This window comes from Prinia subflava, chromosome 5 (assembly GCF_021018805.1).
Source record: "Prinia subflava isolate CZ2003 ecotype Zambia chromosome 5, Cam_Psub_1.2, whole genome shotgun sequence".
Taxonomy (NCBI): Eukaryota; Metazoa; Chordata; class Aves; order Passeriformes; family Cisticolidae; genus Prinia; species Prinia subflava.
The window spans coordinates 40,720,882-40,748,666 of NC_086251.1; the positions used below are offsets into that span (position 1 = coordinate 40,720,882).

The 27,785-nt window shown below is 50.8% G+C and overlaps 1 protein-coding gene across 2 annotated transcripts; it reads left to right on the forward strand.

The window, feature by feature from the left end:
• The first annotated feature begins 8,886 nt into the window (after nucleotides 1–8,886).
• On the forward strand, nucleotides 8,887–27,015 carry JDP2 (Jun dimerization protein 2). 2 transcript variants are annotated; one of them, XM_063399018.1, is made up of 5 exons: nucleotides 8,887–9,114; nucleotides 20,134–20,195; nucleotides 20,284–20,507; nucleotides 25,022–25,126; nucleotides 25,960–27,015. In XM_063399018.1, exons 1-5 carry the CDS (start codon nucleotides 8,891–8,893, stop codon nucleotides 26,143–26,145), a joined length of 801 nt encoding a protein of 266 aa, XP_063255088.1. In that variant the 5' UTR covers nucleotides 8,887–8,890; the 3' UTR covers nucleotides 26,146–27,015. The 2 variants fall into 2 exon arrangements, with proteins under 2 accessions (XP_063255088.1, XP_063255089.1); XM_063399019.1 differs by lacking the exon at nucleotides 20,134–20,195 and having other exon boundaries at nucleotides 8,972–9,114.
• Nucleotides 27,016–27,785: the final 770 nt, after the last annotated feature.

Below are 27,785 nucleotides of genomic sequence, written 5' to 3' on the forward strand. Positions count from 1 at the left end.
GTCTTCTCTGTGCCAGACCATTGGAGGCAGTTTTATGATCCCCTACTTGGGTCTGAGCACTTGTCACATGGAGGTGCAGCAGAATGCATGGGGTTTGTCCCAGCAATGCCTCTGCAGTGACTTGTAACTCTAGACCCGGGGCACCAGAAGGATCTGGTTTTTGAGGCTGTTCCTTCAGTCAGATGGGAGATGAATGTACCCACAGAGCTGGAAGGCAACCTAGCCCCTCTGCAGCTGTGACAGCATCCAGCTGTACTACATAGTCAGAGTGCCTTGGGAGGAGCAGGGAAGAGATTTCAAATTGTCACACTGGCAAAAACAGCACCTCGGGTAAGAGCTCAGGGTCCTGCCTCATTGGTGCACCTATGCCTTCGTGAAGGATGTTCTTTCTCTCAGCTTCCAACCTGCAGGCATCTCCTGGTCCTTTGTTGTTTATGATACTGCAATTAGTTGCCTTGGAAATAAGTGGTGGTTTATCCCAAACAGAGCCTACAGTTTCACAGCACAATCAAGCGAGAGGAGCAGATGGTTACCCCAGCTCTTCTGTTGTGTTTCCCATTATCCTCATCCACAGTTGGATGACAGGAATCTATGATTCAATGCAAGTATCTGTGGCCCGGCTGCATCTACCCATGTGAGCTGGGGAGCCATGTTTCTGCTGGGATATGACATGCCTTTGGGTCTAGCATCACTCTTTTGGCTTCCTGCAAATGGAACTTGACCAAAGAGTGAAAAAACCCAACCTTCTTGCTTACTTCAATGGTGTCTAGGATCAGGGGGCAGAAGGAAAGTTCAATACCGTTTCTGTTCAATGAAGTTTCTGTTTCCCAGGGCTTTGTAGTATCTATTCTTAAGCTTTCAACCCTCTGCAGCCTCATTTTACTGTTTTATGTGTTGAACTTTGGACAGTATACACCTTGTACTCTCTGTAGACACCGGCATTCTCCTTTCCTGCGTCTCTCCGGGCTGAAGTTGCAGTTTGGCAGCAGCTCTGCTAGGTAAGACTCAGGGAACTGCGTGGAGGCTAGATCTTCATGCAAATGCCTTTGCTTGGAAGCAGTTTTCAAAAGAGCTGGTGGTCCAGAGATACAGTGGAGTCATGGCCCTCATGTGCACTTGGAGAATGGAAGAGATATGGGGACTCCACAGGGCTGAGGAGCCTTCAGGACCTGAAATGGCTGGGGGAATCAGCACTTCCAAGCCCAAGATTAATTGCTTTGCAAACAGTTCTGCTTTCATTCCTCAGTGCTATTCTTTGCGATTCAATCTGATTTGTTTGAATTCTGTTCTGAGGCTTATGTCCTACCCAGCACTTTGCTGCATGAGTACTGTCTTTCCTTGCCTGAGCAAATTTAGCCTGGAGATTAACAAAATATTTTTTCCTTTCCAGGTAGTAAGATCCTTGGGCAGCTTTCTAATGAGAACAGAGAGAGCAATTGGTTTTGAAGACTGAGCCTGGTTAGTTTATGAAGGGAAATATATAAATAATGCTGTTAATGCTTATGGCTGGATTTAGTGATTTGGTGTCTCTTCTAGTTCTTTCTGGGAGACAGCTATGCTTAAAATTAATTTGAAGAAGGGAAAACTATCCTACTGGTTCAAATACTCTGCATTAAAAATGGAGCAGAGGAGATTGAAAACTGGTTCTTGCCTAGCAGCAGGCAGGCTGCAGAGCCAGGTCAAGAAAGGAGGTTGGATTGTGGAAAGAAACAAAATTGCTCTAGTTCAGTGCAGAGATGTGGCATGGGGAGGGCAAGGCTGGGCCCTGGGGTGGGCAGTCGGGAGTGATGAGGCCAGGAAGGAGGGCTGGGAGCAGCACTGGAGTACAGGGTGCAGGCCTGTGAGGTGTTGGAGGAGGAGAAGGGAAAAGAGCTGCTCCTCTTCCTTTCCTGCACATGCCATATCTTTTGCTTATCACTGAGCTTATCCTTTCTGCAATGAGTAACTGACTAAGGCTCCTTGTGCTGCTCCATTAATCTGTGGCTTTCCATTAACAGGCAGGTGCTTGTACCCGGGGGACCACCATGCTGACTGCCAGAGATTCCTGGCACTGGCTACTACAGAGTTAAGCAGCCAGGCTGGAGTGTGCAAACAAACAGAGAGACCTGTACTAACAGCCCTGCTTTGTGTTAGTGGGAAGCACAGGCTCCAACTTCTTCCTATTTCTCACCTGTCCAGACTGGTACAGAAAGAAAATGCCTCTTGGAGTTTCAGAGAAAACCACACCTATTTACAGTGGATTCCCCAGGGCCCTCCTGTGAGGTATTAACCCTTCAGCCCCAGGCCCACAGTCTGCCTTTGGTAGGAGGAATTCCCCAGCATCCCTGGGGAAGTCAGCCCTTCTACCTCCACTGCAGGGACTTCTCCTGTTTGTCTCCAGGGCATTGGCCCATCCCTAGAGCAAGTCACTGATTTCTGTTTTCTCCCACCTGTACAGCTGTCTCTGTCCTTTGCAGAGCTGTGTGCTGGTGTTCTCTCTCTGTGTACTGGTCTTACTGACCCAGCTCCTTCCCCCAGAAAGCAGAACTTGCTGTTCTGTGTTGGGGTTGGATCTGTGAACGTGTCTCTCTGTTTGTCTCAAACCCCACAAGTTTCCCTGAGATACCAGCTCATCCCTTCCCCTTAAAATATCCATGCTTTCTTCAGATTTCTTCCTGGTCTCACTGTTTGCTTTCCCTCCTTTCCCTGGTTTCTGAGTTTTCTCGGAAGGAATCCCGTGCTCTGGCCTCCTCAGGCTGGAGTGTTGTGTTGTTGTTTTTCCTTTCGTCGCTATGGGCAGGGATTTTGAATACTGAGCCAAGGAGAGGGAGGGAAGAGAGGCAGTGAAGGAGGAGGGAGTACAAGGGGGGGGCAGGGGGGAATGAAGAAAGCCAGAAAAGTAAGAAAGCAAAGTGTTCAGGGGAGCAGGGTAAGAAAGAGATGGTGGAGAAATGAAATGGGAAAGGAGGATAGGGGGCATTGAGTAGAGAAAGAGCTCTGGATAAATATCAGGAGATCTTTCTCATTGGTTCTTTTATTAATAATGCGATTGCCGTAGACAAAGATATCCAGGGGAAGGCAAGGAGCCCCCGCCTCTCCCTGGCCCAAACCCCTCTAGGACACAAGACATGAGAGATCCTTCCGAAAATGAATGTTTAAGCCTAAAGCAGCCAGTAGGTGCACAGGCTGCAGTAGGGAATATGTTAGATGTGAATCTGGCAGGCAGGGAGAGAATGCAAAGCACAAAGACCCAGCAAAAATTATAGGACCTTCATTCAGCCTGTTGAAAGTAGGAAGCCTGGGAGAGGACTGATGTGTTTTGGGAACAGGGAAGAAAGCAGAGTAGCTAAGGAAGCTTAAGACACTGCAGAGAAGCTAAGTAATTCCTGTGCCTAAAAGAAAAAGAGACAAATCCCCCTAACAGTGCTTCTCGGCTGCTACAGAGAGGGCACCTTCAGGCCGTGAGAACTTCTGAAAGCAAGGCTGATGTCTTAAAAAACAACAGTTCTCAGGGCTGGGCACCAGCACCTGAGGAGCAGAGTGCTAGACAGTGACAGCTGGGTGCAGTATAGGGGAGGGCAGACAGAGCTAAGGAATTGCAGACTTAGGTCTTATTTCCATCCCAGGTAAACTGTTTGATTACAGATCTGCAAGCCCCCCTCTACCTGATTGGCTACATTGCAGCAAGAAATTTACAGTTCACTTTCTCTGCTAAGGAAAATCATACTCCTGGAGCTGCCAGAAGTTATGGAATGTTTCCTGTTGTAGGAAATAACAGCAGGACACAGATTTTCAGAAAGCTAGGAACACTGTCTTTCACAGGAACTTCTTGATGAGGCTGAGTGGCCACGAGGTAATTTATGCTGGCATTGCTGAAATACTGCAGAGCAGAAACTGTGGGCTCTGAAGGCTCAGAGCAGTCTGCCTCTGGGTGCCATGCAGGGGTGGCTTTATAGTAGAATGGAAACAAATTCAGACAATAGTGAGTCTGGGATACACCTTCAGCTGGAATACTCTGTATGCCTCTCATCACCCATGCCGGGGAAAATAGGGGAAATAAGGCAGATAAAGAAGGTTACTAAAAGGATGAAACTCCTTCCACATGGGCAGGGACTGTAAAGAACATAACGTCAGTTTACAGAGAAGATATATGGGGAAGAGAGATGAATTAGATAGAACTGTAGCTTTTTAAGGAGACATATATATTTCAAAGTTTAGGCCAGTGTCTAAATGACAAAGATAAAAAGGAAATTCCTTTTTGAAGAGGTTATTCCACAACTGTCCAACATAAAGATCATTTAACTTAAGGATCTGGTTTGTCAGAGACAAGCTCTTGCACAGCATTTTCCAGCCCCGGTATGTAACCAGTCCTATTTTTATAAACAAGCTATGTGGGGATCAATCAGTCCATCAGCCTGTGTGGCACTGTGTGACCACTGTGGTGGTGGTGACCATCAGACCTTAGCACTGCCACCAGCCCAGACACAGCTGCTTTTCCTCAGTGACTGAGGGGCAGTTTACCATCCTCTCACTCCTACTGCTTGTGTGATTTTTCTTTTCTCAGCCCAGTTCTAGAAAACGACGGGAAGTAATTTTTTTAAAATAAGAATAAGACTAGAAATGGGTTTGGGATTCATGAAGGGAGCAGTTAAATCAGAGCTGAGTTGTGGCCAAGGGGGTGGTGCGACATGTAGGCAGAGGTGGCCAAATGGCAGCTACGTTAACTTTACTTGTATCACCACCATTCTCTCCCGCAGGGTGAAGCTCTTTCTTGCTGCAGACAGGTATTGTACTGTGGCTTACAGCAGTCTGGATGTACAAGTCCTAGGTCAGATCCTTCAGTGAATGGTTTTCAGAACTGGCCATCAGGAATGCACATACTGAAGACAAAGATCAGGAAAAAGGGAAGCAGATCCATGAGGATTTGGGTGATTAAAGTGGATGGGTAAAAGATGAAATGCACTGTTTCATATGGCAAATGTTGGATGGCAACTGTGTGAGCAAGCAGCAGGTCTGGGAATCCCAGGTAAGCACAACACAGCACAGCTCTCTCAGGCTCAGTGGGTGGAAGGGGATCATTAACCCTGTCAGCCTGCACTGAGAGGCAATGCCAGAGAGAATTTTACATGTAGGACATCAATGTGGCTTTATATCTGCCAGGCATGTCCCATGTTGTTGTGCTAGTCAGCCCTGAAGAGATTTCAGGAGGTGAACTGGAATGGCTAACATCCTGATTAGACGTAGGATATTGATTGTTTTCAAGCACATATAGCTGTGCTTGGTCATGCAACAGAGATGTTTAGGTCTAGTGTATCATTGCCTTTCTTGGCCAAGAATGTCTCAGGGAGGTTACACTGAGTCTCAGTGAGCTCATCACTGCTAACAGTGGCATCAGGAGGGTGCAGAGGGCAAGCAAAGGACTACCATTGCTGGGGTCTGAAATGTGCTCTCAGTGCATTTGGACAGGGCACACTGAATGTCAGGGACCCTCAGGAGCCTTGTCCATGCTGTGGCTCTTGTCACTGTGCCACAGACAGGGCTGTAACAGGCTTGGGAGAGAAACCTGGCAAGAGGGACCAGCGCTGGCTCTGCCTCCCCTGCCCACCTTCACATGGGTCTTCTGAAGGGTGGTGTCTACTTCTGCTGTGAGAGGGCCACCAGGCAATCCAGAAGAGGGGTAGAAGAACAAGGGTGGTTGTGGTGCTGTTTTGTGGTGTCCTGGCCTAGGCCTAAATCCAGCTGATGAGCTGCACTGTTCATCCATGTAGAGAAGGCAGAGGAACGCATGCTGGCAGGAGAAAAGCAAAGATGTTTCCTGAGGACTGAGAGCAACTCCTTTGCAGTCAAACTTCTCTGCTGGTGCAGCTCTGTTTTGCTCTAGAGTTCTCTCTGTTCCTGATAACTTTCTGTCCCCATGTTGTGTTGCAGAGGCTGTGTTCCCACATGAGCCTTCACCTTCCACACACTTTATTTTGGACAAAAATATGCAAATCATCCCATTCATCTGAAGACAAAGCCATCTGCCAAGCAGCAAGGTACTGTCAGCTTTTTATTTTCTGTGCAGTGGAACTTTTGCTTTTTTTCTCGACAGCTCCTGTCTCCATTGCAAATGCTGCCATTCACATTTGATTAATTTGTCTTTGTCAGCACATTTCCACTGCAGTGGCAAGACTGACCAGCCCTGGTAGGGCCAGACATGTTTATCTGCATCATTCAGTAAACAGCCTGTTGTAGGTGACTTCTTTGTTCACTTTCACCCATTGAAGCCACGAATTCTCAATTTATTGTTATGCCTTTTCTAGCCAAAATGAAACTATCTGAAAAGTAAACATGTTTGGTGCTCACATGAGGCAAAACCCAGCTTGGGAAAGAACAGTTCAAGCACAGGCGGCTGCAAGAGGAAGGAAAATTCCCCTGTGAGAGAAGAGTTCCCAAGTCAAGGAAGAATGATGCAAGTTTGTCCCTTTAAACATGTGCGTAAGCACTGTCCCAGACAAGGATCATTTCCCTGGAACTAGCTCTGCAATAGTTAAGTGAAATAAGTCCTAGTTAGGACTAACTTGCATTATTATAATAATGGAGACTTAGCTGCCTTCAGGACCTGCAGTGGGAAAGCACGGAAGGAAAGAAATTGTTGGCTGAAGGGCTTTCCTTCCCACTTCCCAACCTGCTTCAGCACTGTCTTGAAATCAGTGCACTGCAAACATGCTGCAAGTGCTGGTCTTTCACAGACCAGTGGATGTTGGATCCCTGCTCCCATCCTGTGAGGGCTGTCTGGGAGAGAAAGAGCCAGTACTCAATGCTGGGGCAATAGAGTCTGTGTTGCAATGAGATCTCCCAGCTCTGCCCACCAGTGAAAGAGAAATGAAAAAGGCAAAACGGTGGAAGACAGAGCAGGGAGAGCTCTATTTCTTCCAACCCCCTGCAAAGAAGGGGAAGTGGCACTTTCCCCCCTTCCCCAGGGTAGGGAAAGGCTGCAGGAGGAACCATGTGCTGGACTGGACCTTGCTCAACCAGGTCATCAACCTCTGCTGAAATCCCTCTGGTTTGCCCTCTTCCCTTCCCTCAGGAAGCAGCAGTTGTGAGGAAGCTGCCATGCCCCGAGGTCAGCTTGTCTGATTTGCCGGAGAGAGATACTGTTTGTCAACCCCATTGGGATACCTGCAGCTTAAGGCAATAGAACAGTCTCTCCTATCTGATGCAGGAAGGAATGCATATGGAAAAAATACATCTTGGCTGGCATTTCTGCTTTGCCCCCAAGATTAAGTGCCAAGATTAAGGAAATATTTGGGTTGTATGCAAAAGTGTATAAAAAGTATACTGCCTCTCTGAAAACAAAACAAACAAACAAAAGAACAACAGCATGAGAAGATTAGTAATGAAGATACATGTGGAGTGTCCTGCCAAGCCAAGATGTTACCTTATTTTGTAGGACAACTTGGGCAGGTTATTTCCTATACTGAACACAGCATTTCTGATCCCATGTTCCTGCTCAGTCTCAGACCTCTCCACATTAATTCTCTCTCTTGCTGAGGTACAGAGAAAGAGGACAAGGCTGGAAGTGCTGATGGCAAGACCTTGTAGATGATGACTAGTGTGAATCCTCAGTTGTGAAAAGAAATTAAATTGGTGAATGCTGAAAAGAAACAATGACAAGTCAGGGGAAGGAAAACAAGGTAGGGTGGATGGTGCCTCTCTGTGGCGTTAGGTGGGTCAGAGAGGTGGCACTGTCACTTAGCTGGGTAGTGCTGCTCAGCCTGGTGGTTTTGCTAACTACTCTTAGGATGTTGTCTCTCCAAAGGAAAAGGAGCCCTTCTGTCCTGAAATGCTTTAGGAGCAACAGCCCTGGAGAATCCAGTACCTAAGGCAGGTCCAGCATGGTCCTCCAGTTGTGCAAAGCTTTGCTTCCCCAGAAGAGTTTGGCTGATGCAGCTGGAAAGAGGCCAACGTTAGAGAGAAAGAGGAAAGAAACAAACACAAATCAGTCATTGAGAAGGCCCCAGTCTGTCACCTGCTCCATGATCCCCATCTGATATGACGGTGCTGGAACACTGGGCACCAGGAGTGTACCTGTGCTTCAGGTCATGTCCCTTCCTGATGATAGGAAAACAGAACACCTGGGAAGAGGAACCTTGAACCCCTCTGCTTCGTAATGGTTACTGTCCAGGCCAGTCAAGGGAGTGGTGGAGCTGGGGCTGACAGCCCTTGGCCCTTGTGTGAGGAAGACAGCTTTATGTGGGGTATCGCAGACCAGGCTGCAGAGGGATGAGATGGGAACGTTCTTCCCTCCCACGGGACAGGGGAGTGACCCTACAGCCCTCCCCGCCCCTGTGCCTCTGCTATCCCGGGTGAGGTGGGCTTGATGCTGGGGAGCACCGGATACTCTCTCTGCTGCCTTGCCTCCTTCTTCCCAGGCTCAGGACTGAGGAGCGGAAGCTCTGCACAAATTGGTCCAGCTCGGGCACGGCTGTGGCGGCCCCGGGCCGGTGTCCTGGCGTGCACCGGGGCCGACAGCGGCGTGCAGGGGAGCAGGGAGCGTGTGGAGGGGGCAAACAGGAGCGCGGGGAAGACGCGCACCCGCTCGGGGGCTGCGAGGTCCCGGGCGCCGTGGTGCGGAGGGGTCAAGAGGTGCCGGAGCGTGCCGGGGATGCCGGCTGCGAGGGCGGAGGGTTGCCGAGGAGCGGCGGGTGCGGAGTCCCGGCGCGCAGGATGCGGAGATGCCGGCCCGTGGGCTGCGGGATGCCGAGGCGCGGGATGTCGGGGTGCCCCGGCTGGTCCCACCCCTGCGCGGCGCTCCCCGCCCCGCGGCCCCGCTCCCCCGCCCTCCCTGACGTGTGGCGCTGGCAGCCCGGCCGGTTCCGCATTCCCGACCCCTCCCCGCAGCCCAGGGGCCGCTATATAACCGGGGCTGATGCAACCCACCCCGCCGCCTGCCACAGCCTGCGGGAGGCGCGCACCGGGACGGCGGGCGGCGGCGGGCCGAGGCGCCCCGGCGGCGGCCGGCACCGACATCGGCACCCGGCGGGGCCCGGGGGTCGGGGCAGCGGCGGAGGCGGCGGGGCTGAGCCTGCAGCCCGCGCCCGGCCCCTGCGGCCGGGCCCCGCGGGCACCCCGGCAGCCCGGTCGCCGTGCACGGTGGGTGTGGGCGGGGAGCGGGCCGGGATTGCGGCAGGGGGCGGGCGGCGGCGCGGGGCTCCTCGGGGTGGCGGACAGCGGCGGGGGCCCGGGTGGGGGGGCCCGGAGGAGTGTCCCGGCATCCCGCGGCGGCGGGCAGGGTGCCGCTGTCCCGGCGGTCGGGCGCTCCGCGGAGATGCGGGGAGACCCTCCATGAGGGCGGGCACAGCCGCATGGGCGGCTCGGAGCAGGGCTGCTACCCCCGCACCCGGCGACCCGGGGCTTGGGCTGTCTCTCTCTGGCTGTGGGGCTGTCTCTGGGGCTGTCTCTGCTGTGGGGGTGCCTGTCTCTGGGGCTGTCTCTGCTGTGGGGGTGCCTGTCTCTGGGGCTGTCTCTGCTGTGGGGGTGCCTGTTTCTGGGGCTGTCTCTGCTGTGGGGGTGCCTGTCTCTGGGGCTGTCTCTGCTGTGGGGGTGCCTGTCTCTGGGGCTGTCTCTGCTGTGGGGGTGCCTGTCTCTGGGGCTGTCTCTGCTGTGGGGGTGCCTGTCTCTGGGCTGCCGCTGTACCGAGGGGCGGCGGGGGCGGCCTCCCCCGCTGCCGGCGCCGCTGCCTCGCTTCACCTGCCGGCCGGGCGCGCAGGTGAGGGGCCGGGCTCCCCGCACCGCCGGCCCGGGCGGGCTGGTTGTCGCCAGCCGCGTCTGCAGCCCGGGAGGCCCGGAAAAGGAAGGGGGACCCTGGAGGTGCCCCCACCGCGCGGTCCCAAGTCCGCTTTAGCAGTCAGGCGTGGAGTTGAATGGAAGTTGCATTCTTTTGCACGCTCTGCTCCAGGAGGCACTTTTCTTTTTTCCATGGAAGGGAAATAGGTTTGAGAGCAAATTGGGGGAAAGGGAGAAATACCAGGGGAGCAAGAGCCACATTATGTTTCCATTTTCCTTTAATGAAGGCCCTGTGGAGGTGTATTTGAAAACACAGGGTCTCCTATGCCTTCAAGGAGGGTGAGAACACTGTGCTGGCTGGTTCCAGGGCCATATGCAGCGTATGGTGGCCAATGAAACGGGGCCTGGCTCGTTCTCTTGCTTGTCTTGGCAGCCTGCTCCATGGCTTGCATTACCAGCCCTGGAACACAACCACTGCCAAACTGTGAGTGTGTGTGCGTGTGTGTGTGTTTGGACTCCAAGAGCTCAGCAGAAGCAAATGCTTCTGCAGCTCAGATCAGGATTTTTTAGCTAGTTTTGAGGAAATTTGCATAAAAACCCCTATCTGGAGGCCTTTGACAGTCTGCCCTGGGAACTGGTTGGTAAAATCTTGTGTGAGGGCATCTGTGATCTTTAGCATTTAGAATCTTAGTATGAGTCCTGGTGTTTTAAAAATGCAAAAGCTTGCCCATCTAGGGGATGAGTGTGTGGGTTCAGGAGCTGCCATCCACACCATTACTGGCTCATGCAGCAATTGGTTGCCCCTGGTGTCTGGGGAATTAACAAAATCTGCTGAGTTAGTGTGCAAGTTATTGTCTCTGCTTCCTCGTTGAGACACCTATGGATGCATTCCCTGCATCTTCACAGTTGAGTGTTTCCCTCCTTACAGGATGCAGAGGTCTCTGTGCTACATTCCTTGCAAAGGAAGAGTAAATACCCTCTCAGACCTCTTGCCTTCTCCTGCCCTGTCCATCTAAGCAGTGTGTCCAACTGCTCGAGCAGCACTGAGCATCTGCTCTGTGGTCTCCTTCCCTGTGCTGGTGTTTGCTACTTCAGCTGCATTGCCTGGGCTGGGTACTTGGCAGCCTGCAATGTCTTGGATGTGAAGCTGTAAGAGGCTCTTTTCACTGCAGTGGCTGTTCATAGTGGGCCTGGCCCCAAGAGCAAGGGAGGCAGAGCCATGGTGAGGCATGGGACCCCTTGCCAGCATGTGTGTGTCCTGCCAGGGCAGCTAGGAGGGGGCACTGCAAACCTGGTGCCATCTGTCTTTGGCTGCATTTCTCAGTTGCTTGGACTGTCCAGAGTATCAATCCAAACACTGCAGGCTATTTTAACATGCAGCCAGGGAGCTGAAGGCACATACGGGCCTCTCAGCTGAGCAGTGCTGTTGCAAACTAGCCAGGGCTGGTCTTTATATGGATTAGAGGTCTTTGTGGATGACCCTGGTATTCAGGGCATAATTTTGAGGAGTTTCTAGTGGGGGGTGGGGGCTGTCATCTCTGAGGCCATCCTTGGCCCCCGAGGGCAGAGCTTTGTGCTGGAGCAGGATTGTCTTCTTGAAGATTCTAGTCCTGACCACATGTGGTCATGGAAGGCCCTGGGTAATTTTAACAAGTCAGAGGTTAGGCTGCAGCTCAGACACTGAGGTTTTCTCAGACCAGGATATTCCTTCCTTCTCAAATCCCTTTGAACTGCTTCAGGTATGAGTAGAATAGCTTTTACCTTCCTGCTCTGTACTGCTGTCCAGTGGGTGGTGCAACCTCAAATAATTAATTGCAGTCTTAATAATACTGTGATAATGAATGGCACTTTTTTGTAATTATTGCAATTAACTCTCACAGTAGGGGACCTTGCTACGGTAGGTGCTGTATAAACCCTGCTGTCACAGGTTGCTTGGAAGTCAATCGCTGCATTGCAGTGGTGGGAGCAGCTAAACCAGAGCTTTGTGCTGCCCTGTGAAGGTATGGAGGAGAATGCTCAGGGAGCAAGGGCTGTGAGCTGACTGCTTTGCTAATGGCAAATGAAGATTGTTTCTAAAGCTGAGGACTGGAGAACCAGTATCCCCCGTACTCATAAAAGGGAGAAAAAGCAGTAGACAGGCAGATATGGAGGGCTAATGTGAGACTCAGTTGAACAAGGGCTGCAAAATGTCATTTCTGCCAAGGAGAGGCTGCCCCATGTGCACAGGGTAGGAAGCTTTGAGCTTCCCTGATGCAGGAGAGGAGGGAGGGCAGCAGGGCTCTTTGCACTCCTGTTTTTAGAAAGCTTTTCATAGCTCTCTGTCTGTTAATGACTCGGATGTTCCTCCTGCCAGCTAGATGTGCAGGACTGAGCCAGAATGTTCCCACTCATGAAGTAGGTTTAGCATTCCACCTCCTGAGGAACAGTTCTTCATAGCTCCTTCTTCTGTTCAGCACTGTGGCCCCCCACTCACTCTGTGAACTGGGGGTGGGAGGTTACACATGTGGGTGTTCACAAACCCTGCAACTCTTCTCCCACCACATGAGTTTGCCTGTGGGAGGAAAGGAACAGGGGGAATGGCAGCTCTGAGTGTCTGTGGGAAGGGCACAGAGGCATCTTTGGACCTGCAAACCTAGAAGCTGGTTGCAGGAGCTGTCTCTCCCTGCTGGGATGGGAGTGTGGAGGTACTACAGTATCCTGCATTCTGAGGTGGCATGCTCCACCTCAGTGCACTTTATAGGCCATGCTGTGACCATGCCTTTAACTGCTCTTTAAACAAGGGGGAATTTCTGTGATGCCATAAAACAGTAAGTAATGTTAGGTGCTCAGTAAAGAGAAAGCATGCATGTTTTTATCCCAGTTGGTGTCACTGCAGCTTTTCAGTATGCTATAGGTGGTGAGTTCCTTGGCATCAGAAGGTTCAGCAGCTGAATGAATGAATGAATTCACCGTGGCTGTTGTTAAAGTCCATTCTTACAGCTACTGCATGGGGATCTGAAAAGCCTTGGCACTGGCCCTGCAAGCTACTGCTTTTAACAGTGCAGAGCAGAAGCAGCTAGACAGATTACTGTAAGGTGCTACTCAAAATTGAATACATCTAGAGCAGATAGAACTGTGTGGCAATGGGAGAGGGTCGTGTTTTAGACAGCAGAAGAAAGCTCTAATTGCTCAGCAAGGTACTTGTGGCACTGGGAATGTGGGGTAGTGTCTTTCTGCCTTCATCTGCCCTCACCGGGGCCTGAACCTTGAAGCAGAAGTGGAAGAAGGTCTGTAGACTTTGGAGCATCAGCACTCTGTAGTCTTCTTAGAAGAATCCAGATGGAAAAAAGCAAGCTCCTTGTCAGAGCTTTAGAGAGGGAGTGATAGCCAACTGCCCTGTCACTGTTTAAGAAGTTACATTCTTGGGGCATGAGAAGTTGGGTATGTCAGGAAAGGGCTTTCATATAAATCATCCTTCTGCTCACAGAAGGAGCTAGATAGAGTCAATGTATGACATATGGACTGAGGTAGCTTGATAGCCAGCTAAAAAAAGTTTTAAAATGGCAGTAAAGCCAGAGTGGAATCTAGGGATCTAGAAGTTGATAGTGCTGCTTCTGATCTCCAAAGCAGAATTATGACTCCCTGTTGGCCAGGAGCTGATGAAAGACCAGTTACTGTGACTAGGGTGCTCCAAGACAATACATACAAATGGCAATATTGTGCTAGGTGCTAACACACTGATGAAGAGATCAAAGATGGCTTGTATGGTGGCTTACAGACTTCAGCAGTGCTCTGATACATGGCAGCTGATAAGTAATGGCAGGCACCCAGGCTGAGCCTGGTGAGAGAACACCAGGCAAGCTTGGCCTTTAATTCTGCAGGCAGCGTGGAGAAGGGCTGGTAGGACAGCCTATGCCTTAGTGCAGTGAGACATGAGCAAAAGAGAAACGTAGGTACAGAGTGTCAGAATCTGCTGGCTGGCAATATTAGGTGCTAGACTGGCTCTCTGAGCATCAGAAGGGTACTTGGATCAACCATTATAGGTGTCAGCACATGTGAAATAGCTTATGTAGTGAGAAACTGTGATTGTATTATAGACAGCAAAATTGAAGATAAGGCTGCAAATAGCCCCCACTCTCAAGGAAGCTGACACCAGAGATAAGGCAGTAATGGCAAGTTAAATTGAAGTGTGACTGTCAGCCTGCTTTGAGATGTCATGGTTGTCTCTGCAGGATGATGCTCTTGACGCAGCAGTAGCAACTGCATTTGGTTTATAAAGAAGCAAACAGCACCTCTGGATAAATGGGGATGCATAGGATGGTGGATACAAACTGAGGCAGTTTATGTGCAAGGCATTGCACGTATGATTTCAACACAGGTAGGCATTCCTGTGCCAGCTTTAGTCTGTGGGTAAGAATAGCAGTGAAGAGGTGGCAGGAGGGGTGTGAATACAGGCTAGCAGCTGGAGTACAAGCCCCCAGGGATACTGGGTTATACGAATTATGCCTACACACGTTAGATTTATGCTGTAACTGCTGTGCAAACATCAGCTACTTAAAAAAAAAACAAACAACAAACCAAAACGAAACTAGACGAAAAGAGTTCCCTGAAAAAGCAGCAACCAAATCAGTATAGGGAGAGAAAAAAATCCCAGCTCATTAAAAAAAAAAGACAACCCAATAACATGAAGATTAGAACTGCAGGAGAAAGAAGAGAAGGGTATGTGGGGACAGTGTCACTGAGGAAGCAGAGCAACTTTATAGGACAGAAACAACTTGGTAAAGCTTCTTCCCTCTAGGTTTTGGTTTCCAGAAGATGACAGCCTCTGGCAATAGGAGAAAAGCTAAGAGTAATGGGTGCTGCCTCTAAGAAACATTAAAACAACCAGTGTCACAGACTGCTTACCATAAGGACATAATTGGGGAACAAAGCACACAGAGACTTGGAACTGGTGGGAAAGATGCAGCAAAACCAAGGCAAGCAAAGAAAGCTATACTGCTGTTAGCTTTTGGGGTATGAGACTGCTGATAAAATAACTGAGTTGACTGAAGCCACAGGAAGAACAGTGCCAAAGCAAGGATGCAAAAGTTGCTGCAATTATCAGGAGGGTTTACAGACATTTCGGCAAGAGGTCAAGTCTTGTGTTACAGCATTTTAACCAGAATAAGGGAGTGTAGAGAAAAGCTGAGGAAATAAAAACTGAATTTTGACCTGTAAAATCATGTGTTTACCAGATTTTTGCTGTAAAGGTAGTTGCTGAACAGAGCAATGAATGGCATAAGCTACTCGTCATTGAACTGAAGTTGTAAGAAAGCCTTCTCTGTCTCCTAATTCACTCTGGAGCATCTTGATGTCATGGCACAAAATGATGAATAGTATTGGTGCAGAAGGCAGAGTTATGGTGAAAGTGAACTCAAGGAGCTGGTGTCAGGCTGATCCATGATCATATGCAAGACTGCACATTCTCTTTCCCCTTGCTGTGTTGCTGTTGGCTTCATTACGTGAAAAAGCATAGCTGATACAATGTGTACAAAGGAATTGTGTGGTTCAAATGTAGGACACCAGAAAACTAGGTTTTACTAAAGACATGACATTTCCAAGCTCATGTAGAGAGATGTTGAAAGACCACCTGAGACTGAGGGAAAAAGGCTGTATTATTAATCAGTTCTGAAAGGTAAAAAATCTAATAAGAATTCCTACTAAAGCACCATGTTAGGAAGTGAAGGAATACAGAGGTGAGTTGGTTCATGTGCCTTAGAAATAGCAAATGCTGCAAGGGAATATCCAGAAAGAATTAAGAATTGGGAAGGTGCCAGCTGTATTCACCACATCCAGTGAGATGTGGCTGTTGAAGGACTGCAACTTAAAGGTCAAACTCAGATCCTGAACTTTAAAGTTCTGCCCTACCATGCAAACATGGCACAAATACACTGGAGCTGTAGGTAGGCATGTCCATGTCTGCCAGGGTAATGGCTTCAGGAGGAAGACCAAAATATTGAATAGAATTCCATACTCTGGCTTTTTTTTTTTTTTTACGTGATCAAAGTACAACTTACCTCTGGCACTTGCCAGAAAAGAATGGGAAAGTATCTGGGACTTGGGATGAAAAGGAAGTTGTGCTTACATTAGAAGAAGCAAAGGAGTGGAACAAAGTTGGAGTTTGTTTGAGTCCCTTCAGTCAGCAGGAGTGACAGTGCCTGGGGCTGAGGGCCATCAAGAACTGGGGAGATGATCTGTTACTGCACCTTTGCTCTGCAGAGAGGGATGGCACTTCTCCTCACTCCTTTTTATTTCCATGGTTATAGCCCTGCTGGGAATGGTGTTGCATTCCTCTCCAAGGCCTAACTCAGCTTGACTCTTGGCAGTTCTCAATGTGCTCCTGAGCTTTCTGACCCCGAGCAAGCTCTCACTTGTAGAAGACTCTTCCCCCTTTCCACCTAGTTCTCAGCTCATCTTAATGTGCAGGTTAATGGTTTTTCAGAAGGCTTCTGGCACTTTGGTTTGATTGGTTTAAAATTTAATTTACACTGATGCAGGTGTGATGTGGGCTTTGGCACTGCAGTCCCCGGATCCAGGATACATTTTTACAGCATATTGGATACTGGGCCAGCCCTTCGCTCTTACCTGTGTTGTGTGTTACACTGGGACAGAGGCTATTTCAAGGCATGTTAAGCTACCAGATCAAAGATGCAGAAGGAGAAGGTGTGCTGGAGTAAACAGTGTTTACTCAATTCTTTAGCCACTTGTCCCCAGGGATCTGCCCCAGGCTCAGGAGTGCATGGGGGTGGGTGCTGAGCGGTCAGGTTCTCCCACAGTCTGAAGAATGGATTTCTCCTTATTTCATAACTTGCAGTGACCCTGTATTCAGTCTGCCTGAGGACCTGGACTGTCTAACCTGGGTGCTGTCAACTGTGTGTCATGATGAAAGAAAATTGAGCACAGCAAGGCCAGCCAGTCAAGGGAGGGGATTGTCCTGCTCTGCTCCACGTGTGTGGCCTCACCCTGAGTACTGTGAGCAGTTTTGGGCACCACAATAGAGAAAAGAGATTAAGCCATTAGAGGGCATCCCAAGGAGGGCCATGAGGATGGTGAAGGCCTGGAGGGGAAACTGCAGGAGGAGTGGCTGAGGTCACTTGGTCTGTTCAGCCTGGAGAAGAGGAGACTGAGGGGAGACCTCAGTGCAGTCTACAACTTCTCTGTGAGGGGAAGAGGAGGAGCAGGTACTCTGGTGACCAGAGACAGGACTCGAGGAATAGCATGAAACTGAGGCAGGGGAGGTTTAGGTTGGATATCAGAAAAAGGTTTTCCATCCAGAGAGTGGTTGGGCACTGAACAGGCTCCCCAAGGAAGTGGTCACAGAACCAAGCCTTGCAGAGTTAAGTGATTGTCTGGACAACAGTCTGAGGCACATGGTGTGACTCTTGGTCTGTCCTGTGCAGGGTCAGGAGCTGGACTCAATGATTCTGATGGGTCCCTCGAACTCAGCATATTCTATGATTCTATGAATAAATTAAAACCAGGTTGTCCAAGTCCAGAATGGATTTTGGCATCCAATGCTGGGCTCAAGTCAGTTCTCATCCTGAACCCTGTGAAAGGATGGGTCAGGGCCCCAAATCAGTCCATGAGAGACTTCAAGTGGATGCTCATATACTTCTGCTACTGATCATTTCTCTATTTCTTTTAATGTTGATGTAAGCTGTTCAAGCTGGGGATGGACATCTGTGGGAGGATGAGGGGTGTGCAGCAGATGGGCCAGGCTGTGCCACTGTTGGTAGGTGTCTTCCCCAGTGGCACAGCTTGTCACCTTGGTGACACAGTCAGGGACATGGCCAGCTCTGCAGTGTATACAGTTATCCCAAAATGGCAGACTGAATTGAACTCCATTCAGCTTGTCTTGTGGCAGGTGAACCTTGAGATTCACCTCCCCTTTGTCATGCCACCTCATTGACCCAGGGCCTTCCTGCTGGAGAGGGACAATCTCTGAGGAATGTGGTAGGGATTTAGCCACACTCCCTAAATAATTTGTGTTTTCCTGTCTGGAGTGCAGCCTAAGGGTGTGATGGTGCTTGTTGCTGGAGGAGTGAAGCATCTTAGCCATGTGTAGGCCTGAAAGGAAGGGGGAGAGAGGTAGTGTGCAGCTTCAGAGAACAGCTGCATTGGGCATCTCTGGACACTTTACAAGATGTTGATGCAGATTCACTACAAGGTTCTACTGCAGACATGGAGTGACAGTTTTCTAGTTTAGGGAGCTCTGTGGAACAATGAATACTTTACATCAGTTTAGGTTCTTGCAATCTCAAGGAGTAGTCTTTTCTAAGGGATACTTTTCAAGTATAAAGGATACTTTTCAAGTATCCTTACCAAGTATTTTCTCTTACTTTCTGTCACCAAATGGGCAGGAGTCCATTCATCAGGTAGCAGCGCTTCTCTTGGAAGGTTACTTGTGTGTCTTTTCTGTCTTCTCTTCAGGCTTTAATGACCTTATCCAGATTACCCCCTCCCTGCCCAGCTTGCTCTCCCCACAGCAGTGCTCCCAGCACTGCTGAGCACTGGCTTGCTCTCCCCTTTCTGGTCTCCTAAAGGATGACTGGAGCAGAGGGCTTGATTGCTGCTTGTTACCTCTTTACGGTTTCTGTCTTGCTGCATCTGCTTTCCCTGCTCTTTCTCAAGTTTTCTTGATCACAGCTGAGCAAACCCTGCCAGGGGACATCTCATGCTGACACCTGGACCTCTTCATTGGCAGATTAGTCTGTATGGCAGCTCATAGCAGCTTGTAGGTGCTCTCTGCTGCAAATCATTCTGTCTGTCGCACCAGTATAGCTTGCACAGCACCCGTGCTGGATGCTGTGAAGTGTGCATTAGCCTCTCTGCCCTTGACTAGCCTCTGTGCTTGTTTTTCCTTCCCTTCTGCTGCTTATCTCTGGTTCCTTCACATTAACAAATATATTAAACAATCTCTTGAGTAAAGAGATGTGCCAGTGCCAAGAAATCTCTGACTTCTCTGTTTGTCATGATTAACCCTGTTCAGCCAGCTCCTACTGATTCCACCTGAGCAGGACAGCTGGACCAGGCAATCTCCAGAGATCCCTCCCAGCCTCAAATGTTCTGTGATTCTGTGATCCAGCAGTTCTATCTCACATGCAGCTTTTACTCAAGTTTTCAGCCTGGTACTAACATAGATTTGTCACCCTGGGATGGCAAGTGCTGAGCAGCTCTGGCAGCTGGCTTGGCTCTGGTGTGTGTGTGACTCTGCATGACTGTACTGCCTGGGCCAGAAGTCTGTATCACCTGGTACCTGGTCTCTCAGCAGATGAGAGTGGATGCTTTGGAAAGAGCAGGGCAAGTGCATGTTATCCCTCGTTTAATGCTCCTCCCTTCTCTGACACTTGGTGCTGCAAGAGCCTCCATGAGCTTCCCCAGCTGTTTGTTGAATCCTGCCTTGTGACTGGCTCTTGTGGTTGCAGGAAGCTGCACAGTGGGATTTTAGGTCCACTCCTTTAGTCTGTTTCTCTCTTGACATTGCCAGTTCTTATCCCTGCTGTGCTGGTGCCTCCTGCACAGGGGCAGAATGGGCTCCTACAGTGTCCTGGGAGTTCTCTGGATGGGCAGAGCAAGGAGAGCAGTGCACACACACTGGGACACGTGGTTGAGTTGAAGAAGAGGAACAAATGGCTGCTGTGTGGACAGAAGTTGACTCTGAATGTTGGAAATAGGTAACTTGTGAGTGTCCCAGGCCAGTGACACAGCAGGGATGTACCTGCATTGCAGCCAACAAACATCTGCTCCCGTGGCTTTTGGACTAATGTGACAGCTCCAGCTCTATGGACCTCCCATTTTAGGTTTAATTTTGTTATCTCTTTGTTGCTTGTTCTTCATACTTATGGATAACTCCCTTTCTCCTCCCTGTAAGTGACTTGCTGAAGTTTGCCCTGATCCTATTCTCACTTTGTTTCTTTCATGATAGAAGACTTTTGAACCTTGCGCCATTTCCCTTCCCCTGCAGCCTTTGTTTCCTCATGTTTGTCCTGAGAGATGTTTGTACAGTGGTGGGTTTTTTTCTTGCAGTTTTATTGGTGGTCTTTGTGTGCAGTGTCCCAGCCCGGACCAGTGGCTGAGCCTTCCCAGAAGAAATCCTAAAGCCTAAGGCATATTACAGTTCTCTTTGTGCCATTTTCTTCTTGTACTAATAATCCACAGGTTAATTAATCAAAATGCAGTTAAAAGCAAATCTTGATCTGCTGTACTCCAGAGAAAGGTGTCCATGGGATCACATCACTGTCATTGCAGCCAGCTCCTGTTCTTCTGGTGCTTTGCCTCTTAGGTCTCTTCCCTTCCTGATCTACACCCCAGTAGCCTATGGGTGGGAATTCTTGGCAGGATTCACATATTTTGGGTTCTGTCTTGCAGGTTCTGCTTATTCTCTGCCTTTGCCCTTCCTGGGGGAAACGTCTGCCTTGATTCATACCCCTGTAGGTGATGGGACTGTAGCATGGGTTTGTCTTGTGCTGTCACGAGGCGGTGTAGCTGGGCTGTAATGGGCTCTCTCTGTCCCCCTAGCCTGCGCAGCTGTGTCCCCTGCTATGATGCCAGGGCAGATCCCCGACCCGTCGCTGGCGGCCGGCGCGCTGCCGGGGCTGGGCCCCCTGACGGGGCTGCCGGGCACGGCCCTCACCGCCGAGGAGCTGAAGTGCGCCGACATCCGCAACATCGGCGCCATGATCTCGCCGCTGCAGTTCCTAGAGGTGAAGCTCGGCAAGAGGCCCCAGCCTGTCAAAAGTGAGGTGAGTGTTGGGGCCTGCTGTCTGCAGGTGGCCCTGCAGGGCTGTTGTCTGCACTTGCCTGTGTTACCCTCCTGCCTGTGCTTGGCTGTCGTAGCGGGGTGGCCAGCACTGTGTTTTATAAGCTCCCTGTTTGGTGCTGTGCACGCACGTTGGAGCTGCTCCATTAGCTGCCTCTTCTTCCTGCCTGATTTTCTGTCCCTGGCTGGCAGTGGGAGCCTCAGTGTCCCAGACCTGACTGGTCCAATGCAGCAATTGGCAGCCCCCTGGACTCAAACCCGGCGTGTGGAGTGGGGTCTGGTGCAGCCAACATGTCCCTAGGTTGGAGCTCGCACCCAGAGCAGAAGTCCCACAGCCTGTTACCCGTGTCAACAGGCTCTTGGTGTTTCTGGCGTTGGTGTTGCCTCTCCAGTGGGGATGGGCTGTGTGGGCAGGCGGTGTGGAGCAGTGACAGCCTTTGCTGCTGGCTGGGAGCTGCCCCTGCCCCATTGCTTGGGGTGGGCCCTGGCTTCACCTTGAGTTTCCCGGGATGGGGAAGGTGCATAGTTTCTGCTTGGTACCACAGGCTGCCATGTCAGAACCAGGCTGAAGGGACCAGGGGGATGCTTGGACAGTGTTTTCCTCATATGGCTGTGCCATGTGTTGGTTGTCCAGTCTTTGACTCTAGCTGAACTGGCAGGGAGTGTTTGCACCTCCTACTGCCTGCAGATGGAGCTGGGAACTCACCTTTTCAGAGGTCCTGCGTTGGTGAGGGTGCTGGCTGCTCTTAGAAGATCCAGTAAACACTCTTGTGAACAGAGCACTTGCTCTGAGTGAGGTTACATCAGATGATGCCATGTGAGGATAGGGTGATGTGTGTTCTCTGGAAGCGTGAGCAAGGAGATGCTAGGTGATATGAAAAGCTGCCTGTGAGCAGCTGAGCTGTGAGCTTTTCACTCCCTGAGCTGTGAGCTGAAGGGAGTAAGATAGGAGTTCCAGGGAGCAACCTGCTCCCTGGAGTAGTGCTGACACTTGATTTAGCCCAATTTTTTTGGCAGAAGCTCAGCAGCAGACAGGCCCACCTGTGCAGAGCATCCCTGTTCTTTCCCCCAGCCATTTGGAGTGGACACCTGTGGGTGGAACTGGTATGATGTAGCCCTCTGATTACCTTGCACAGGAGCTCTGTGCCCAAGAGAGTGTCCAGTCAGCTTGTGCAGCCTGGAGGTTGCCTGGGAAGGACAGGGCAGCTCTGCAAGCAGAAGAGCTGAGGCTAGGATACTGTGGGAGGCCATCATAAGGTCCTGGGGGATGCTAATGGCTTTTGTTCCTCTATGGGCAAAGCAGTCATGGGTTTGCAGCTGAAGCCAAATTTTCTTCCAAGCCCTTGGCCTGGGTATTAATGCAGCAAATGGTCTGCCATGCCTGCCTTGCTTCATGGGGTAGGGAAGAAAAGAGGGTGACTCTGTGACTGTGCTGCCTTCCTGTGCCCAGCTCCTTTCCTGGGGCACCTCTGAGCTGGCCCTGCAAGCACTGCTTTTACTTTTTGTGGGCATGGGTATGTGATGTCACTGGCATCTTTGTCACAGGGACAGGGCAGTTCTGCCCCACAGCAGGTACTGGAATTGCTGAGTGTCCCCTGAGCCAGCTGTTGAGGCACCATGTGGAGGAAAGATAAGAGAAAACCCACTGACAGCCCTTGCACAGCTGCCTTGCATGCAGCTGGTTCCTTCCCTGCATGGCCTGTGAAGCTGAGTACTTGAAGAGAGCAAATGGAGCTGCCTTTGGCAGGGCTTTGCAGCAAAAGCCTGAGGGAGCTGAAGCAGTAGCTGCTTATCCCATGAGTAGCCAAGAAGCTGCCCACGCATAGTTTTGCAAGGCAGCCTGCAGCTGCTTTCCTCCTGCAGGCGCTGGAGCCCGGGATGCTGGGTGCTGGTGTGCCACTCTGTGGTGCCTGGGAGGACAGGCTGCTTGCTGTGAGCCTGGCCAAGGCAGCTCTCTCTGCTCTGCTGGGGGCACCAGCATCTCCTGGCACTGGGGTGTTTGTGCCTGGGGGCACACACAAAACCCACCCTGTGCGTGTTGGGTGCTGGCTTCTCTGCAGGGTGATGGACAGCCCCACTGGGAAAGCTGCTCTCCTCTTGGCCAGGTGTAGACAGATGCTGCTGGGCTCCTCCACCACTGAATCCCACCTGGGGTGCTCCCTCTGGGACTGAGCCCTGCCCCTCAGGCAGATGATCACCTCAGTCACTGAGGCTGCTGACTGAAGCAGTTCAGGAGGCATTCCCAGACCTTCTACCCACAGGGATCCCCTGGAGGTCAACTGCTCAGACACACTATTGGGTGATATGTCATCACTGCCCCATGTGCCTTTGAATAACATCCTAACCCTCAGCACCAGGGCCGTGTCACCCTTTTGAACCGAAATCAAGCAGGAGCAGATGGGGAAAACCTGCTTTCTTGAAGAACAGAACTTCTCTGCCCTGAGAATTTGGGGATTCCTTATACCTGGAAGTGTTCAAGACCAGGCTGGACAGAGGTTTCAGCAAATGCTCTACTGGAAGGTGTCCCTGCCTGTGGCAGGGGAGTTGAAACTAGGTGATCTTTAAGGTCTCTTCCAAACATTTGTATATTTCTATGAAGCTACAGGAGCTGTGGTCAAAAAGCAGAGCCAAGTGTTAAAACTGCTTCTGTGTGTGTTGAGCCACCTTCCTTGGGCATCTGTACTCCATCTAAAGGACACAGACCTTTGCTGGGCCCTCTGTGGGATGGAGGCAAGGTCAGAGACAGGTCATTTATTACATAATTGTAGTTGAATGGACCAACAGGGCATGGAAATGTCAGGCAGCTCCCAGGGCTGGTGCAGTTGCTGGTTGCTCTTCCAGTTGCTGTTATGCCTCAAGATGTGCTTTTGAAGCCAAGATTAGGGGTGGTTTTTGAGCCTTGGACCTGTGAGCACATTACAGCTGTGAGCTGTTACCTCTCTGCATCTTCCTAGTAATCCTTGAACTAAAAAGTCAAGAAGCTGTCTTAGGGGTACATGAGTAGTTGGTAAATGTGCAGAGGGGAATTGCATCTACCCTCATGACTGCCTTCTCTTAACTTCTGTCAGGAAATTTTGTAAGACCTGGCAGTGGAATGTAGAGTTAGTGCCTTCCAGATTACCTCTGCCAACCTGTCACATCTAACTTATGTGGATGCTGTGTGAGCTGTCTGTTTCTGACTGGATTTGGGGGTGTCAGTGCAGTTTCCATCCTGGTTCTCCCAAGTTGGTACATTGGTGCCCATGACACTGCCTTGGCAAAGGGATGGTGGCAGCCTGGCATTCTGGAAGTCTGTGCATAGCTTGTGCTGGCTTTGCTTAATATTTTAGTCCCAGCTAAAATAGCAACTTTGGTATAATGCTTGCAAAGTAAGGTAGAAAAGATGCAAACCCGTTAGTGCTGTAAAGCTTGGACATTGCCTTCTACAGCATGTTGTGTGCTGTGTATTGGACATGCACATGGACATGCAAGATAACTTATGCTACCCCTTCACCCTGCCTTTGCTGAGTCCACGTTTCACCCAGTCCTTGTGCATCACGCTGGGATGTTTTGATTAGTGGGTTTTGGGCTTGGTGACTGTTAGCAGTGTGCACAGTCTGCTGTGGATGATGGTTACCGTCAGGCACTACTGGTGTGTCTGCATGTGGGGTGATCTTGTGGCCACCGGGTATCCGTCAGTAGGAATGGGGCAGTTCAGTCTGTCACCTCAGATTGCAGAGACCCAGGCCAAATGTGGATGAAGGCACTGGGGACCTTTCCTTCTCTTTCCATGCAATAAAGCATAACCTGACTTCACAGGGCTTTCCAGCACTCAGACTTTTCTTGAAGGCACTAGTTTGGATTCTTGGATGTAGGCATGCCATAGGCCATTTACACAGGCTTTGCAGATATATCCATAAATACTTTGATTATGGGTTTCTAACCCATAGGACCTATTGGCCTGTGTGGTTTGAGTCAAAGAGCACAGAGAACTGAGTCATGGCGAGCAGTGCAGGTACTGCTGTGTCCTGCCTCCTTACAGGGGACGCAGGACCTGTCCCCACCCTGCTGTGGTGGCCCTGTGACTCAGACAGTGCTGCAGCAGACAGTCCCAGGTATTGGAATGGGGCAGGCCCAGCTGGAGTATCTTCTGTGTTTCTCTGCCTCTTGTCCTTGGCCATGTGTGTGTTGCTTTCAATGTCTGTGCTCACAGAGCTGAGCCTGTAGGTGTCTGTGTGACAAACCACCCATGTTTCTGGGAGCAGACTCTATTTTCCATCTGTTCCCTCTCTCAGGGAAGGAGCAGCCCTGTGAAGGGTTGTCTGTCCCCTGCCAGCCATGGCCTCAGCTGTGGGTACAGGTGTCCCTCTCTGTGTTCCCCAAAGTGGAAGTAGAGGCTGTAGGAGCGGCACACCTGGTTCCAGTGAGGATTAAGTCATTTTGCTGGTGGCCCATGACCATGGGCTGCCACGTGCTCACCCTGCTGGCTCTGATCTGGGTTTCTCTGTCTTCTTGTAGCTGGATGAGGAAGAAGAGAGGAGGAAAAGGCGCCGGGAGAAAAACAAAGTAGCAGCAGCACGATGTCGGAACAAGAAGAAGGAGAGGACAGAGTTCCTGCAGCGGGTGGGTGCCCCAATCTGTCCCAGGGCCCAGCAGGGACCTCCCTGGAACACTGCTCCAGCTGCAGGCAACACTTGCCTCCTGAACTGCCCCTCTGCCACCCCTTGCTCCAGTGCCCTTATCTGGGAAAATACAGCCTGTGCTTTTCATGAGGCTGTGAAGGTGATGGCCATGTGCATGCCCAGGCAGAGCTTACCCGTGGTACCAGGGCTGGAGGTTGGCTCCAGGCTTGCATTGAGAGAGGAATGATAATGTCTCTGCCTCAGAGCTGAAGCAGGAACACCCATGAGTGTGGCACAGGACGAGGGCTGGCAGTGTGCTGGCCCCTTGACTGAACTCTTAAAGATTCTCCCCCTCAAAGGCCAGATGTCCACTCCACCTCTAAGCCCAAGGCAGAAAAACTGTCACACCACCTTGCTGTTTTTCTGCAAACAGTGGTGAGACATGGGCAGATGACATAGCATGAGACTGGGAGTCATTTCACAAGGGCAGATCCTTATATATGGGCTGGGTGAAAACTTAAACATGGGTTTGTTCCCAAACACCTTACCAGACCATGGAAAGCAGCCAGGCAGAGGTTTTGCTGGGGTGCAGCAGAGACCTGTCCCAGGTGGTGGCTGTGTATTTCTGAGTGATGGCACTAAGTGTGGCAGAAGGCAGCAGGGCTGGGGATGAACTGCCTGGAGGGATGTGATGCCTTGGCAGCTCTTCAGTCTGCTCCCCTGCTGCGGGGGCTGAGGGACAGCACTGAGCAGAGGTGGCATGTTGGCCAAATTGTTTCTTGTATCTTGTCCTGCTAGATAAAGTCACATGCGGTTGTGTTCCTGTCCTGCTAGGAGTCTGAGCGTCTAGAGCTCATGAATGCTGAGCTGAAGGCCCAGATAGAAGAGCTGAAACAGGAGAGGCAGCAGCTCATCCTGATGCTGAACCGGCACCGTCCCACCTGCATCGTGCGGACAGACAGCATCAAGACGCCCGAGAGCGAAGCCAACCCTCTGCTGGAGCAGCTGGAGAAGAAGTGAAGGTGGCACAGGGCCAGGAGGAGCAGACAGTGGCACAGGGTCTTCCAGGGTCTCTCATGTATGTACTGTATGAAGAACTGTGCACCCAGGCCTGGTGCAGCCAGGACCCAGTGGGCTTCCTTGGGAACTATGGACCAAACATGGGAACAGAGAAGATCAGGAACCTGCCAACCATGTACTCTGAGGCTGAACCTGGGAGCAGGGCTGGTGGTGCCAGTGAGGGCAACCTCGCTGTGATACCTCATCCCAGCCCTTCAGCCTGCCCTCAGCCCCGGGACACCCACAAAGCCCCGGCGTGTCCTGCAAGGACCGCGCAGCCCGTGGGTGGCAGGGGCAGCAGGCTGAGGAGTGGCAGCTGTGCCGTGCCCACCAGCACCTGCCCAGAGGCTGCTGCTGCTCCTGGCGCACGCTCCAGAGGGAATCCCTAACCCGAGAACCACAAACACTTGATGCAGCCCCATCTGGTGGGCAGGCCTGTCAGGGCTCGGTGGCGCAGGCGCCCCCCACAAGCACACTCAGTATAATGTTTACAGCCCAGCTGTCCGTGTCGGCCGTGCTTTTGAATGCACATTTTTACACTTTTTTAAAGTATTTTTTACAAAGTTTTTATACAGTGATCTCTATATGGATTTATATAATCACTAGATGTGATCCCATAGAAATGTATGTTATAATGGTCTGTTTGTTACAAACACATATGCCGCAGTTATCTCCATTGTGTTACTTGTCTGGTAGCATCCAGCTCCTTTCCTGGCATGCTGGGAAGGGGGTCCAAGCTGCCCTCTGCAGTGGTGTCGCTACCCTCTCCATCCATGTATGTCCTTCATAATACTCAGTTCTGTATCTCTCAGTAAATGTTACCTTTGCGTATGCTGTCCTCCTGTAGCTCTGTTTGGATCAGCATCTGCTGGGGTGAACAGGGCAGGTGTGTTCCTGGCTGAGTGGCACAGTGGGGCAGATCCCAGAGCTGGTTTTGGTGGTGGTGTTAGCAGCTGGGGGCCAGGAGCATTCACCCGAGAAAGCTGGGAACCTTGGAGGCCACTCTGACTATTGTCAAGCAAGAGTAGCTCAATACTGCACCAAAGAGGATAGGCAGGCATGGCTTGCCACTTGGAAAGGCAGAGGGAGGCCTTAACTGGTCATCCATAATGACATCCTTAACTGGTCCTTTGTGTTTCAGTCAAACAGCAGTTTGAACTCGTTTCAGGGATGAGAAAGAGGCAGGGCAGCTATCATGATGTCCTTGTGCTGGTTATCCCGTTATGTGCCTTTGTGCTTCCTTCTGCCCAGACTGGAGTGGAGTTCACAGCTCAGATCTGACCCATTCCTCAGCTATTGTCAGGAGCCAATCTTCATTCTCTGAAAAACATGATACCTCTGCTTTCATCAAGCTCTGCTGAAAGGAGGCAGAGCACGTGGTGGTCCTCCTTATCTTTTATCTTTTATTTCCCCCTGCAAAGAGTACATGGTAATAAATTTCCTCTTTGGTGGTCAGCAGGAGCTCCCTGTGGATACCAGATGATCCAAGCATCTTGTATTTCTTGCTCATCTGGAGAACCTGTGTGCTCATCTCCACTCAGGAGGCCTCTCACTCATCTGCTACACAGCTTCTGGTAGTGCTGGCAGTGCCGTGGGTGCAG